The sequence below is a fragment of the Hyperolius riggenbachi genome, chromosome 2, assembly GCF_040937935.1.
Source record: "Hyperolius riggenbachi isolate aHypRig1 chromosome 2, aHypRig1.pri, whole genome shotgun sequence".
NCBI lineage: Eukaryota > Metazoa > Chordata > Amphibia > Anura > Hyperoliidae > Hyperolius > Hyperolius riggenbachi.
Window position 1 is genome coordinate 48,357,948 of NC_090647.1, and position 16,706 is coordinate 48,374,653.

A 16,706-nucleotide genomic window follows, 5' to 3' on the forward strand; every position below is an offset into this window, starting at 1 on the left:
CGTTATGGTCGCATAACGTGCCTCTAACACAACGCCTGGTGCTCCCTGCTTTGGACGTCGGAGTGAGCCGCGTTGTGCAGCTCACTCTGGCGTCCGTGATGCCGTGATGCGCACTCTTGTGCGCATGTGGCATCACGTGGTCCTGCCGGCCAATCGCCGCACAGAGTGGCCGCTCCAGGAAGTAAACACTGCACGTCACTGAGTGCAGTGAATATTAATTAGCCATGTGCCTGTCCGCTCTCCGCTCCTCCCCAACGTTACTGAGCATGTGCAAGCAGTCTAACGCGGCTCTGCCGTTTAGAAAGTACTGCATGCAGTACGTTGTCTGGTGGCGCAGCGTTGCTATGTAACGCAACGTGGGCACTGTGAACAGCCCATTGATTTTTCATTGCTGTGCGGTGGGGTGCGTTACAGGCTGCTCTAACGTGCGCCTGGAACGTCCCACTGTGAAACCAGCCTAAGGGTTGATTGTCGGCCTGGTACATGTCCGTTTATATCCCATTGCTTTAATGAAGAGGTGTATGTTTCTCATTCTTAGTTTGGACAAGGAACTTAAGTTCTACTTTCAAGATTTCACAAATAAAACGGAGGTCTTTTTCCTGCAGAGAAAACTCTTGATCGCACTTCTTTGTGTGTTGAAGGTGCTGGCCGAGGAAAAGATATGTCCAACATTACCGGCGGTCATCGCGGCAAAGACATATCCACCATCATAGAAAGCGAACGGGCAGAGGAAGAACGGACAAAGGAGGGAACGGAGGGAAAGCGGCCACAGAGAACGGTCGTACGCCGGAAGAAACGCCGGCGGCTGAATGACCTGGACAGCGATAGCAACATGGATGAAGAGGAGAGCGAGGACGAGTTCCGTATTAGTGAAGGGTCAGTCACCGGCTGTGTTGTAGTGCACCTGTGTTTGTTAGGTGGATGCTGGCTCACCCTTTACCATGCCTCTTCTTCAATCGCAGCTCTCAAGAGGAATTTGTGGTATCCGAAGAAAACGTCGAAGAGAGTGAAGACCAGCAGTCCAATGACAGCGACTTTGGTACGCGGCGGCCAAGGAGGCACTACCAGCGGCCAGTGCGGAAAAGTACGAGGATAAGGAAGCGCGCAAGGAAGTATTCGGATGACGATGACGACGATGAGTCCGATGAGGAAGGCCAGGAGTCAGGTGTGACACTTCTAGCTCCTATAAACTGTTTTGGGTGGTATGCTATATTCCAAGTGCACATTACAATCGCCGTTGCACAATGTATGCATACAATAACATGGTACAAACAGGTGAAAGTTATTATACACAGTTACACAGTTTACATGGGGTAATTGGCAAAAAGACTAGGGTTTTAATATTGGGCATTGGAGGGGGGGGGAGTTAGTGTTAGGCATTAGGAGGGGAGAGTTGGTGTTGGGCATTAGGGGGGGGGGGGGGGTTAGTGTTAGGCATTAGGAGGGGAGAGTTGGTGTTGGGCATTAGGGGGGGGGGTAGTGTTAGGCATTAGGAGGGGAGAGTTGGTGTTGGGCATTAGGGGGAGGGGGGGGGGGGTTGGTGTTGGGCATTAAAAGGGAGGAGTTTGTGTGAGGCACAAGAGGGTTAGTGTTAAGCATTAGGATGGTAGGAGGTTTGGATTTGGGCATTAGGAGGGAATGGTGTTCGTATTAGGCATTAGAAGAGTAGGGGGTTAATGTTTGGCGTTAGGAGGGTAAGAGGAAAGTGTTAGGCATTAGGTTAGTGCGATTAGTGTTAGGAGGGCAGGGGAGTTAGTGTTGGGAATTAGGAGGGTAGGGGGAAAAGTGTTAGGCATTGGGATGGGGGGGGGGGGGGGGTAGTGTTGGGCATTAGGAGGGCAAGTGTTAGCCATTAGGAGGGTAGAGGGGGTTATTATTAAAGTGAACCTCCGGACTAAAAATCTACTCAGCAGCACTGAAAAGGCTTGGAGTTTCTGTAACAGTTTCACAGCATCAGAACTTTGTTTTTCTTACCAAAACATAATTTTTAGCTGCATTTTTAGCTAAGCTCCACCCATCAAAGAAAAAAAAGCCCAGGCTTTTTTTCCCCTGATGCTGTGCAGAGCATGATGGGATTTCCTAAGTTGTTGTTCACATTGCCTAGCAACTGGGAGAGGTGCTCAGGACACAGGACAGTTGGAACTCATGCTCCTTTCAACCAAAAAAATGGCTGCCATCATGAAATCAAACATTTGCCTGTTCTCTTAAAAAAGTGTGGGTAAGAGATTATATTACCTATCTATTTTAATTAACCCAACTAATGTAACTTAATGACAGTATGTTTGTTTAGGCTGGAGTTCCTCTTTAAGCATTACAAAGGTTGGGGGTTAGTTAGGCATTAGGAGAGTGGGGGTTAATGATAGACGTAGGGAGGGGGGTTAGTTTTAGGCATTTATTTGGAGGGGATTAGTGTTAGGCATTAGGAGGGTAGGGGGTTATTGTTAGACATTGGGAGGGTTAGTGTTAGGCATTAGGAGGGTAGAGGGTTAGTGTTAGGCATTTGGAGGGAGAATAACGTTAGCCATAAGAAGGGGGAACGTCTGAAGACAGGGTGCCAGGTAACTCCTTGGTAAAATATCGGTAATGCTATATTATTGATAATTTCACTATCCATATCACCGGGTGCCCAACTCACCAGGCGGTGCCACAATGCGTACTCCACAATATTGGTGCAGAAGGTGCTTTAGGATTCCACATTAGAACAAGGTGGGTTTCATTATTTAAAAAAAAAACAAACAAAACAAAGATCATAATTTAATAAGTGAGACTGGCTTTAGTTTTAATAAGGGGAAAATCCTGGCAGGGATGACTTTCGTTGGGCTCTAAAGGAGCCTATACACTGGTCGATTTCAGCCATCGATCGATTCTATGGAATATATGGAATCGATCGGAAATTGATTCTATCAAATTGATCAATTTGTGGCTGATTTTTATCGACTTGATCTATCTGACAGGATGGAAAATGCTGGCAGCAGATTGATGGCCCAAGGAGTTGCATTGGATCTAATGCTCAGATAATGCATTTAGATCGATTTCCAATAAATTTCATTCTGAAATCTTTTGGAAATCTGTTCCTAGTGTGTGGCACACATCAGATTCCTGTCAGATTTGACTTGACAGGCATCTGACAGAAATCTATCTGATGGTCGAATCTGCTGCAAATCTATGTGTATGGCCACCATAACTTTATATGGTTAGGTGTGGATTTTTGAGATGAAAACTTCAGTTACCAAAGGTGGTAATTATAATTTTCACTGATTTAACACAATTGCTTTGAGAACTTGCCTTTTAGGGTTAAGTTGGATTTTAAGCTGGCACGGTACACGCTATATCCCTTAGGGATTCGTCGATGAGCTGTGAAGAAATCATAGCTGATACAGATGATGTTCTAAATTTTCATCTGCTTGAAAGTAGACCAGTCAAGCATAGTAGCTAGTCCGCTTTTGCCATGACCCGATGCGGGAGTCCCCCAGCTTGTCATAAAATGTCAGCTGTGGTCTAACTATGGACTATACTTGGTCACTAGAGGTAAGCCAGAAGTAGGAGGGGCCTGCTTTTTACCAGAGCACATGGTAATGGTGAACTAATAGGGTTTTTTTCTGGATCCATCTTGGGTGGGCTGTTTTAGAGCCAAATCTTTTCTGCAGCGTAACAACTTTTTCTTTCTCTGCAGAGAGTGAGCAGAGCAGCGATTACAGCGATGATTACTTGGACACCAGGAGGCGGCGATCACGGAGAAACCAGGCGCGGCAAGTCAACTACAGGGAGGAGTCTGAGAGTGACGCATCACAGAAAGCAGCAGCAGCCGCTCGCTATGGGAGAGGGAAGGAGATGAGGCGAATACTGAAGCGCAGAGTGTCCAGCTCTGAAAGTAATGGTGAGTGCAGATTCCGAGTCTCACAGTGCAACTCCATTCACAGAAGTAGAACACTAGCCTCGTAGTCAGGCTGAGATCACATTATCTGTTGGTAGAAGTAGCCTTTGTGTTATACTGATATTTGAAGTGTGTATAATGTCTCCTGCTTGCCCCAGGCAAAACAAGAGCAGCAGTGGCAACTGCTAATCTTAGTATAGCTCTGCTAAAGTGTACCTCAGGTAAAAATGTCATGGCAGCCTCTGTGTTGAGGAAGGGGGGGGGGGGGGTTGCCCACCCAGGTAGATGATTGCCTCACCTCCTCTGAGATGTTGCCCTGACACCTAACAGGTATGCTTTAAGTGCATTGTTAAACCCCTGTCTGTTTAATCATATCAACATTTTTTGATTTTCTAAAGGCCACAATTATGTGGATAATTCACTACAACAGACATAGCACCCATTTATTATAATCTAAACAAAGGTCATGTCTAAAGTATTTGACTTTAGTTTATTCCCAACTTCACTATTTACCATTAAAGTGAACCAGAGACTAGGCACCCTCATGTATTTTACCATATAGATCAGTGGGAACATTAGAGAAAACACCTACCCTGCTCTCTGTTTCATTATTTACTGTTCAGATTGCTTCTATAAAATCCCAGACTGAGCATTCAGTCTGGCTTTGCTATAATGACTCAGCTATAATGATTCCTGAGCAGAGCCACAAGGGGGCAGGCTTGGGCTTGAAAAGATATCAGAGAAGACAGACTCGTCTATAAAGATTCCTGAACAAAGCCAGACCGAATGCTCAGTCGGGGATTTTATCAGGGTTTAAAAGAAGCAATCTGAACAGTAAATAATGTAACAGATAGCAGAGTAGGTGTTTTCTCTAATGTTCCCACTTATAAATATGGTAAAATACATGAGGGTGCTTCATCTCTGGTTTCCTTTAAAGGAAATCTGAAGTGAAAATAAACGTATGAGATTAATTGTATGTGTTGTACAGCTAAGAAATAGAACGTTAGTAGCCCAGATATGAGTCTAACATTGTTTCCAGTATGGGAAGAGTTAAGAAACTTCAGCTATCTATGCAAAAGAGCTTCTCTAAGCTCTCCGAACAAGCTTGGTCAGCTACAGTGCTGTTTTCTGAAGCGCTGCTTCTTGTTTGTTTAAGGTTTTGCTGCAAGAGAGTTCACAGGATCATTAGCTCTGCTCTGTTTCATAGTTTAAATGTAACGCAACGTGGGCACTGTGAACAGCCCATTGATTTTTCATTACTGTGCGGAGGGCTGCGTTACAGGCTGCTCTAACGTGCGCCTGTAACGTCCCACTGTGAAAGCAACTTTAAGGTTGTATAAAGGCTCAGAACGCTTCCATTAGCGGTGGCATCCAAGGTTCAACAGTTTATTCCTTTCAGGAGGCTCCACAAGTAATAGCAGGTCTTATATATAGAAAACAAAGGCAGTACAAAGGGCTTGTTCACACCTAGGGCGTTTTGCATTATTTTTTTAAGCGCCAGCGATTTTCAAAATCGCTCTAAAAGCACTTGTGCAATGATTCCCTGTTAGTGTTCACATTTGAGCGGTTCGTTTCCGATCCGCTCAGCAAAGCGCTGCCTGTACCGTTTTTAGGGAGATTTTGCTACAATGGAAGGTAAAGGAAAAACACAAAACACTCAATCGCTTTGTGCGGCGATTACGTTTATGCTTTTAAGCATAAATGCATTGTATTTATTTTCTGGGTCAAAGAGTCAAAAAATAAATCGCTCTGCAAAAGTGCTTTACACAAAATTGTAGTGCGCAGGTAAGTGTCGGGAGGGGATAAAAAAAATGGCAAAATGCGTCCGTCAGCGATTTTCTATTTTAGTTGTGAACAAAGCTTAAAGAGAATCTGTATTGTTAAAATCGCACAAAAGTAAACATACCAGTGCGTTAGGGGACATCTCCTATTACCCTCTGTCACAATTTCGCCGCTCCCCGCCGCATTAAAAGTAGTCAAAAACCGTTTTAAAAAGTTTGTTTATAAACAAACAAAATGGCCACCAAAACAGGAAGTAGGTTGATGTACAGCATGTCCACACATAGAAAATTACATCCATACACAAGCAGGCTGTATACAGCCTTACTTCTGAATCTCAAGAGATCACTTGTGTGTGTTTACCTTCTGTCCCCAGCTTCTCTCATGCACTGAACATTACAGGCTTCCTGCAGACAGCTCTACCTATGTCGTTAATTCCTCAGTATGTGACAGACCAGCTCCTTTCACAGCCTCCAGAGGAGGATTTTTATCCAGCTCTCTTCTATCACTGATAAGATAGCAGAGAAGCTGCTGGCTTATGTAAATAAAACACACACTGGAGTGTGCATAGAGGAACAGTTCAACACTGAAGAACTTGGCAGCCTTCCAGACACAGGCCGACAAGTCTGACAGGGGAAAGATACATTGATTTATTACAGAGACGGTGATAGTACAAAGTGCTGCAGTGAGCCAGAACACATAAGAATAGGTTTAGGAACTTGTAGGATGGCAGAAAAAACGTTGTAATTTTTGTTACAGAGTCACTTTAAGTGCAGGCTTTTTATTTAAAAGTGCTTTATTATTTAAAATGAACACTATAACTTAAAGGAATACTATCAATGCACAAGTGTTCTAAAATGACAATGTACAAATAATGTCTGCAGCTGTGTAAACATTTTCCTACTATTCATGTTAAATATCAGAGGCTAAAGCTGTAATTCATTGTGCATAGATTTTAGCAATGTTTGGAATGTCTAATTTGCAAAGGGGTGTATCTCTGCAGTCTGACATGCTAAGAACAGTGTAATATTGAAGCAGTTATATGAAAACAAAAGCCAATCAGGTTTCACACAAACAATTACAGATATTTATGTTGCACATAAGATACATTTCCTCTGCTCTCTGTGAAAGAAGGATCTGCCCATCTCTGACTGAGCTCTCTGCACACACAGGGTTAACAGATACACTGCGAGGGAATTCCCTGGGGTCAGACTGACTCTGAGGTCAGAATTGCAGCAAAGCAGACTGCAGTTGGAAAAATGTGAAAGGAATTAAATAACAGTAAACAAAGAGATAAGGATTCAAATGTATACACCAGTGCTTAGCAGCACTTCCCAAACATTTCCTATACTAATTGGAAAAAAATGTTAGACGATAGTGTTCCTTTAAGTCAGTGGTCCTCAAACTAAGGGCCACGGGCCTAATGTGGCCCACTGAGGCTTTTTTACCGGCCCCCCACACACCAAATGTATTATAAATGCGGTCAGCTACATCTTTAAATATTGATGGTCCACATATAGAATGCAGCCAGAAAGCAGTAATTCGCTGTTTTCCATTCAAATTCTACAGCAGGTGACACCGCTGTCCAATTGGACAGCAGGTTGTCGCCTGGGTATGCTTCACTGTCTGTATAAGTGGAGAGAGATCGGATTCCAGCACTCAACAAGGATTGCAGCAGGGGGCTGGGCTGTGCTGTGAACTGCAAGGGTATAAGTCCCTCTAGACTGCGTGCTCCGGCAAAAGTGAAACAGCAGACTTGTAGGTGTGGAGAGAGAAGGCAAAGCCAGCACTGCAGTTGGGGTTCTTTATTGGTAAAAGTATATAAGGCACTTACAGTTGAGCTGCAGCCAGATGTCAGAGCAGGTTAAGTGGGCGCCAGGTCTGTGTCCCCCTGCGGACGTCCGTTTCGCGCCAACAGCGCTTGTTCACCGCAATGGCCCGCAGAGACTTCTACATCATTTTATGTATACTCCGGCCCCCCAGAGTCTGACGTATGTTGACCCGGCCCTCGACCCAAAAAGTTTGGGGACCCCTGCTTTAAGTTAAGACAAGGACTAAAAGGGCCAAGGATAAATCATATTAAAGTTAATCTAACCTTGTAAATAGTTACCAACATGCACCATACCAACTGGAGTCTCATATATGATCATGGGGATGGACACTGTTTGTAGTGGGGACTGAAGCCTCACTACATGTTCAATATCCAGTGGAAGTGGAGGCCATTTTTAAGAGTTAGAGGGGTTGTTTTGGTTTCATACATTATACTATTTTGATAACAGGTTTTATTGCTATAATAGAGATTTTATTTGTACCAGCATGCACCCAAGAGCCGATGCTTTCATTTGTTTTTCTATTATTTAAAATGGCGATATCACAATTGATAAAATATTTAAACTTAAACACTCACATGCAAGGCAATGCATTGGGAACACCGATATTAACCTCCTTGCGACCGCCTAACGCCAATTGTCGGTCACAAGGTGGCAGGTGGCAGCCCCAGGACCACCTAGTGGCGATTGGTGTCAAGTACTGGGGTGGGGTTTGCAGTGGATCGCGCGCGCTAATGCTCCACTCCGTCATCCGGGTCCCAGCAGCAATCGCCGCTAGGAGACTGTTAGACGGCAAAACCGCCATCGATTACATTGTACAGTGATGCAATCTATGGCAGCGCTGTACTGGGGACAGCTGTGTCACTCGGCTGTCCCCCTGGAAGGTTTAGAGAGAACTGCTCTCATAAGCTGTCGCTGTTAAATTTTATATATATATATATATATATATATATATATATATATATATATATATATATATATATATATATATATATATATATATATATATATATATATATATATATATATATATATATATATATATATATATATATATTATATTTTTCTTCATTCCATCAATATCAGAGCCCACCAACAGAAATCTTTACTGGTGGGCAGAAAAGGGGGGATCATTAGTGTGCTGCGTTGTTCGGCTCTTAAAGCTGCGAATAGCCTGGTCACAGATAATAACCAGACAGTAGAAAAGGTCTATAGGTGCCGCCTGTCTCCTTCCCGACAGGTTTCTTTCGCAAACTTGCGTCATCAGATCAGGAGTATGAGTGTCCGGCACTACAAGTTGATTAACACAGACTACGTTTAGTAGATAATTTACAGTATGTTCTCCAGTAATGAATAAGGGCATTTGAGTAGGCAATCAGTAAAACTTTACATGAACCTTTTATTGTTTTGGATTTCTGTGCCAACTTATATTTAATTTTATTACTGCTTTTTCAGGGAGCGGCTTATCTGGGGCATCTGAAGATGAAAAACCTCGAAATGCAAGGAAGCACTTGCTGAGAAAACGCATTAGAAGCTCAAACGATGAGCTCTCCGACGAAGAACCAGAGAAACCTGTCCGAAAGCGGCTGAACCGCATAGAGACTGACGACGAAGATGAGGAAGAAGGAGACACCAAGGTGGACAACGCCAAGGTCGACGACGGTGAGAAGAAGCCCGCCACGGAGGACAAGCCTTCCACAACGAGCACCGTCCCTGAAAGCACTAAGAAGCATTGTTATCGGATAGAGAGCGACGAGGATGATGACTTTGAAAATGTTACAAAAGACGGGAGCCCTTTGGACTACAGCTTGGTGGATTTACCATCTGCCAACGGTCAAAGCCCGGGAAAAACTATCGAGACCTTAATCGGCAAACCAAGCGAAAAGGGTTTAACTTCTAAGGACTCTACAACTGCCGTCAGCCAGGCTCCCAATGGGACGGGGAGCGGGACGGGTAGCGGTTCAGAGGCGGCGGTTCCGGAGGAGGATGAGGACGAACTTTTGAGAGTAACTGACCTTGTGGATTATGTCTGTAACAGTGAACAGTTATAAAGGAAATAGGTCCACCTCTTCCATTTTTTTTTGTGCTAATTTATTCCACAGTCGCTCATACCAGCGGGCCAGTTATGCGGTTTTATTCCTCCTGGGAAACCCACCTCACTACAGAATTTTACCTTTTCTAGAAGCGAACGTTTGACCAGTCCTGCAGTCTTTCTGTGAAGTGACCAGTTTTTGAACTCTCGAATAATATCTGTACATTATTTTTTTTTTTTAAACCAATCATTTCTCTCATTCGCATTTGTGGTCATGGGCAATTTCACTGACTTGTAACCATCGAAAAAAAAAATGAAATGAGAAGCGACAACAAGAATTTGTGGTTCCTGTGGGAAGGTTGTGAATAGGGGATGGGTGGGCAAAGGGAGGGGGGAAGGAAGGGGGCAGGTGCAAAAGTAAATGCATTCCAGATATCCCTAAAAAACTAAAATCCACACAATTATTTTTCTTTAGGGTGTAGAATCCAATCCGATAAAATGAGGGGGGGGGGGGGGAATGGGAATAAGCACTTGATGCTTTTAGCTTTTTTTCATATGAGATATATATTCTATTTAAATACTCAGTACTTAGGTTACGAAAAACAGGCAGTTATAAATAAAATTTACCAACTACTTTACTATTTGCTTTGTGAGTCTTAGCTATATATGGTTGGTCGCCCCATTTTTGTATACATAGTCTAGAATTCAGTGACCACAGGATGTACATTTAACCACTTCTGTGTCAGAAGGCCTAATAACACAATTATGTTGCAATTTGCTGCTGTAACTTCTAAAAATTTGATCAAGAAGAGAAATTTTGTTTCGTTTTTTTTTTTTTTTCTTGTTTTTTTGTTCCGAGGGTTTCAAAACTCAAAGGAATTGTGCATTGAAGATCTCATTTTTCTACTGATGTGCCACAGTGTATAACTGTTTCTCCTGCCTTCCCTTGTGATATTATAGACTTTGTACTGGCACCACACTGGAGTTGTGAGGGTGTTCTGATTGGCGTGTCTGTTTGTTACTGCTGCCCGGTGCTTAATGTTGTCAGTCCGTCTGTGACTGGGGGTAGGGGGGACGTACCGGTCACAGATGTGCACCTCGTTCTCCCAGGTCATGTGCTCATCGGAATGTGTAGCTGTTACTGGTGTCACATTATCTAATCTTGTCAACCTGTAGGAAACATTATCTAGAATGGTCAACACAACGGGGAACACCTGTCTTTAAGTGTAACTGAGGCGACATGTAAAATGAGATAAACGTGTATGTACAGTACAAAACATTAATAACCAGGCTGGTTTACTTGTTTTATTTTGCTGCCTGAAAAAGTTGTCGGGAATATAGTAATCATCACTCATAAGCAAATTACAGCCATAAAGGTTTTCCTGACAGAATACAACTTTTGAGGGCAGCAAGAGATAAAATACATGAATTATTGACCTTTTTCTAACTCTGGGACACCTAATAGGCCGCCACCGATTAGAGACAGTGAAACGTTCAACCTACTTTTTAAATGTTTAAATATAAAAGAAAACAATGGGATATTTTAAAAAGTCATTTTTTAGGAGTAGGAGGATAAGGATAATGGTTTCTCATGTCGTTTATTTTCACCTCGGGTTCACTTTAAGGTGCCGATACATCAGGCGAAATCTGTTACCTGCCCACATACCGCAGACCGATTTCCAATAGATTTCAGCATGAAATCTGTCCGAAATCGGCCTAGCGCCACAGTCTGCCTAGCTGCCCCCCCCCCCCCCCCCCAAGTTTAAAAATGTCCCCCTGGTTCCTGTGCTCCCCAAAATCTCATCTGCGCGCTGGCACGATTCCTGGTGGTGTCCGCCGTCACCGCGATAGCCTGTACCACACGGCACCAGGCTGTCGGCAGAGGCCAGGAAGCACATGGGCGGAGAGGGGAGATTTTAAAACGCTATGCATGGCAAAGGTGGGGCATTTCATACTTGGGGGTGGGGACACAGGCCATATCGAACATCGTTACCATCGGGCACCCAGTCGAGCGCTTGCAACCCAGATTTCCCATCTCGTCCGATCGATCCATTCAACTGATTTCAGCCAGAAAGTGATCAAAAACATCGATCGGGTGAACATATGTCACAATTTTCCTTTCCGAAAAAATTATGAAAACGGGAGATCGATCGCCCCACAAAATCGACTGATGTATAAGGCACCTTTACTAGTCCCCGCCCTCTTCTGCCAGCTCACATCCTGGCCTTTAGCCCCACGAGCGGTTGGAGCAGGATTGGTCTGGCTTTGTATGAAACGGAGATCACAGCCTAGGAATGGGCAAAGAAAATGTAACGTTGTAGGTCCCTCAACTCATCATGGATTCTTTTAGTCAAATTTTTTATAAGGAAAATATTGAGTATTAAATGAAAATGCATGGTCCGTTAATGTGTGTATCAAAGGACCACTAGCACGAATTTAAGGTTAATTTTTGTAAAGGTACAATAAAAAAAGCAGCATTTTCAATATGCATGAGTGCATTTTTTTTTTCATATTCAGAGAGCAGCCTTGGATGACCTCCGGTGTCTTTTCAGCACAGCACTGAAGTGGATGTGTGACACAGAGAAAATAGACCATATTTAGGATTGGTGAACAGAAGACAGATTTTCGTACACATGTATGATGGTTCTTGCCAGAGTTGGGGGCAGGGGGTGGCCTCTTCTTGATGCATCATTGGCAGTTGATCTGTGGCGAGCATTGGTTTCTCAATAAAACAATCTTTATTTGCTCAAAACAGCAGCAAACAAACACATATGCAAGTGGTTATAGAATATAAGGTGTACTGAATACTTCTTATAAGCATATGAGGGATAAGTCCGGTTCGGGCCAGAAATCCTCAGCTCAGAGCTGTAACCCCGAGTTGGATCCATGGGGGTGTGTAATGTGCAGGGCTGCCCCAGATCTATCTAGCGTATGATTTTTAGGGACTAAATGCGTGTGAAAAAATTGCACTGCACTAAAATCCAGAAATAATCAGAATGCCAGGGAGGTTAAATAATACCGGTTGCTTGGCAGCCCTGCTGATCTATTTGGCTGCAGAAGTGTCTGAATCACACACCACACAAGCATGCAGCTAATCTGTCAGATCTGACAATAATGTCAAACACCTGACCTGCATGCTTGTTCAGGGGTTAGGGCTGACATTATTTAGAGGCAAAGGATCAACAGGATAGCCAGACAACTGATATTGCTTAAAAATAATAAATGTCAGATAGTGTACTGGTTAAAGGCTCTGCCTCTAACACAGGAGACCAGGATTTGAATCTCAGCTCTTACTGTTCAGTAAGGCAGCACCTATTCAGTAGGAGACCTTGGTCAAGACTCTGCTGCCTATAGAGCGTGTCCTAGTGGCTGCAGCACTGTTACTTTGTCCGTCAGGAGAAAAGCGCAATATAAATGTTCTGTGTCTGAGTTATCCTTTAAATCAGATAAACTGTCAGCCAATCGCCCAACATGTTTCACCCACGAAAGGGCTCTGTCAGGGGTATACATACATACAGTGCAGTACAGATGAAGCAAATTATTTCTATATACATTGGAATGGTCTTGCCTCATTCCGCCAGGTGTGTTTAGTCAGGTGGCTTAGGGCTTACTGTAGGAATATTGATTGCTAACCTCCCTACATGGCCGTTTCTAGGGCCGTGTGGCCCGTGCTGCTGTCCTGAGCGCAGAGGGAGGGGGGTGCTGTGATGGAGGGGGAGCCGAAGCTGCGGGGAGGGCAGCCCGACCTCTCCCTCCCTCTCGCCGGGCCGCCCTCCATGCTCCCCCCTCGGACTGCAGCAGAGTTAGCGCGCAGGGAAGCGCTGCTATACACAGTTACTCACCTCCCTAGTTCTGACTGTGTAGTCCCTTGCAAGCTGTTTTCAGTACACCTCATATCCTATAGCCACTGCTGTTTTTACTTTTAAATGATCAAATAATGTTTTAGTGCATATTCTGAGGTGGATAATCTAGCTGAACATTATTATTCCCTGAATACTTGTTTCTTTAGTATTTCTTGTTCTCTCTCCACCCTCTCCATCAGAACTCAACCTGAACAGTTGATAGAGGGATTGAGTTCTCATTCCTGCCAGGTGACGTTATCGTATGTGTGGACCCAGATAAACCGCTTCATATACAGGAAAGGAGCTGGCTGCTCTGCTGCTGCTAATTCAGCCCCATATAGTGGGAAATCAGTATTTTATATCAGCTAGTTGTTTTACTGCTTTTGATTGCTGTAATCAAAAACCTGTTGCTCAGCCGAGAGGAATGCAGCTGATTCACTCCACTTTCATTACTGATGATTTCACTTCTCAGAGCGGTAATAAAATGATTAGTCAGCTGACACATACATACAGGTCACACTGAAATATCCATTTATAGAGTCCAGCAATGTTTTCCTCCTGCGAGGCAGCTGTTGTTGACCTCCTATTCCTTCTTACATGGACTGTTCCTAAATGCCTATGGTGCATATTTATTACAGTGATGTGTATAACTAAAGTTGTGGATTTTCTGATAAATCAGTTATACTAATTACATACAACATGCTGAAATGCTGCCCATTTTAATTAGGACTTTACCTAAATGCCATTAAATTTATGATGGTGGTCCTTTCATGAAAACCGCTGAACAATTTCTCTGGTTGAATCCTACCATGATCTGTTGACACCCTCAAGCCCCCAATCGGATAACTCCTGCTCTGTATCAGAGTTAATGGGGTGATAGCATCATCGGTAGAAGCTGTAAGGGCTGGGACCGACTAGAGCGTTTTGGGATCACCGACAATCGCTGGAGATTCCCAAAACCGCTTTGCCAATGAAAGTGGGTGGTGGGGTACCCACTAGTGCGATTGCAATTGGGGTAATCACAATCCCAGGACATGAATCATTTTGAGTGCGTTTGTGCTCAATGGTGGAAAGTGATTTTGCAGCGATTTAGGGGGTGATTGATTTTGAATATTAATGCTTACCGGGTGTCTGTATTTCTGGCTTCCAACTGTAGACCCGCCCCCTAGCAGAAGAGGTCATGGGTGCTTCTCTGGTCCTAGAGAAGCACCCATGACCTCTTCCTTTAGGGGCGGTGCTATGGATGGAAGCTGGACACCTGGTAGGTATAATAAATTTTATTGAAAAAAAAACCTGCTAATTGGAAATGATGCACAGTTTACTGTACAGCGCTTCTAATTGCTGGGAAACACAACACTAGGAATCGCACTATTCCTGGTGGGTTCCAGGCCTTAAAGGGAACCTTAACTGAGAGGGATATGGATGTTTCCTTTTAAACAATACCAGTTGCCTGACTCTCCTGCTGATCTTTGTCTGCAGTAGTGGCTGAACCACACACCTGAAACAAGCATGCAGCTAATCCAGTCTGGCTTCAGTCAGAGCACCTGATCTGCATGCTTGTTCAGGGGCTGTGGCTAAAAGTATTAGAGGCAGAGGATCAGCAGGAGAGTCAGGCAACTGGTATTATTTTAAAAGCAACAATCCATATCCTTCTCAGTTTAGGTTCCCTTTAAGGTCTGTCGAAGAGAAGATCAACAGCTGTTTATACTGCATTGTGTAGTGCAACACTAGCTGGGGCAGCAAGTCCATTGCTTCCTAATCAGATTTGTGCTGAAGCTTGCGAGGTCAAATTGGTGCAAGGTGTAATGCTGGGCATACATGGGTTGATCCGGCGGCCGCTCATCCGCATGGATCGGTCCCTGCTCGTCCCCGCGGGTGTTCCTAATCGGCCGCTCAATTCTCCGCTATTGTCTGCCGGCGGGGATCGAGCGGGGAATCTATCTGGCAGGTCATCGGACCTGTTATTAATCGAGATAAGCCTGCACAATAGCAGTGTATGCCCAGCATAATGGATTGCTTACTGTATCAATCTGCTCTGGCCTGTGTGTGGCATCTTCAACCTCTTTTACCATCTGCCGTTTTGTTACTAACTGCAGACCCTGAACTGACTGGACAAATGCCACATATGTTATGATCATCGCTCTAATTACTGCATCATTTAAAGGACACCTGAAGCGAGAGGGATATGGAGGCTGCTGTATTTGTTTCCTTTTAAGCAATACCAGTTGCCTGGCCTTCCTGCTGCTCTCTGGCTGCAGAAGGGTCTGAATCACACCCCTAAAACAAGAATGCAGCAAATCCAATCAGGACTCTTCCGGGTCTATGGATAAAAGTATTAGAGGCAGAGGATCAGCAGGATAGCCTGGCCATTTGCATTTCGTAATAGGAAATAAGTATGGCAGCCTCCTTATCCAGCTAGTCTGATTAGACATAGACTTAAGGTAGGTCTTAAAGTGTACCTGAAATGAACTAAATATCATGTTTTATACTTACCTGGGGCTTCCTCCAGTTCCCTTGAGGCCACTCAGACCCACACTGTCTTCCCGGGCCACTCCTGGTACTTTGGTCGCGTCATGCTTCATCACATGTGCATGGCCTGGCCACACCCTGCTCCTGGCCATAGGAGTGCAATGGTGTAGCACGTGGCCGGACCGCACATGCGCGACTAAGTCCAGTTCATCCAGAGTACTGGGCCGTACAGCAGGGGACAGGCGCTGCCTCAAGGGAGCTGCAGGAAGCCCCTAGGTAAGTATAAAACTTTAGACTTAGTTCATCTCAGGTTCCCTTTACAATCTGACAGTGGAAAGTAAGGATCCTATATCAGTCTGCTGCACTGCAGGCAGATGCTCCCATCATACAGTGACCTTGAAGTAAGCCTGAGCAGTAGAAACTCAGCCTATAAAGAGCATGGCCCGAGCTTTCCTACTGTTCAAAAAAAAAAATGGCAAAATTAGTTTTGTTCCAAAGAAATATATCCAGGAGAATTGTATGCAAATGAGAACTGTTGTCATAAATTTCAGGAGGAAGACCCCCTTTTGACCTTTTTAAGGTATTCCTGTTAGAATTTTTTTACATCTCATTGACCATCCTTAGAAACTAACAAGCAGCTGTTATGCTAATGTTTGTACAAATAAAGGCAGTCCCCTACTTACAAATGAGATCTGTTCCGGGAGGTTGTTTGCAAGTTGAATTTGTAAGTCGAGTCGTGTGTTATACATACTGTAGTGAAATGTAGATAAATGATTTACTTTTGACATTTAGATGTTTTGTTTTTTTTCAACTTGCTTATAATTTGTTTTGTAACTACTAAGAACAGTTTGTATAATGCTGTACATGTTACAACAAAAATA

At 44.0% G+C, this 16,706-nt stretch overlaps 1 protein-coding gene across 1 annotated transcript in view; it reads left to right on the forward strand.

The window, feature by feature from the left end:
- Positions 1–9,558, forward strand: part of RSF1 (remodeling and spacing factor 1) — a 64,876-nt gene extending 55,318 nt beyond the window's left edge. Inside the window, 4 exon segments of the mRNA XM_068265873.1 lie at positions 642–876; positions 963–1,165; positions 3,674–3,877; positions 8,938–9,558. Coding sequence (XP_068121974.1) covers positions 642–876; positions 963–1,165; positions 3,674–3,877; positions 8,938–9,533 — 1,238 coding nt within the window. The 3' untranslated portion in view covers positions 9,534–9,558.
- The last annotated feature ends 7,148 nt before the right edge of the window (positions 9,559–16,706 follow it).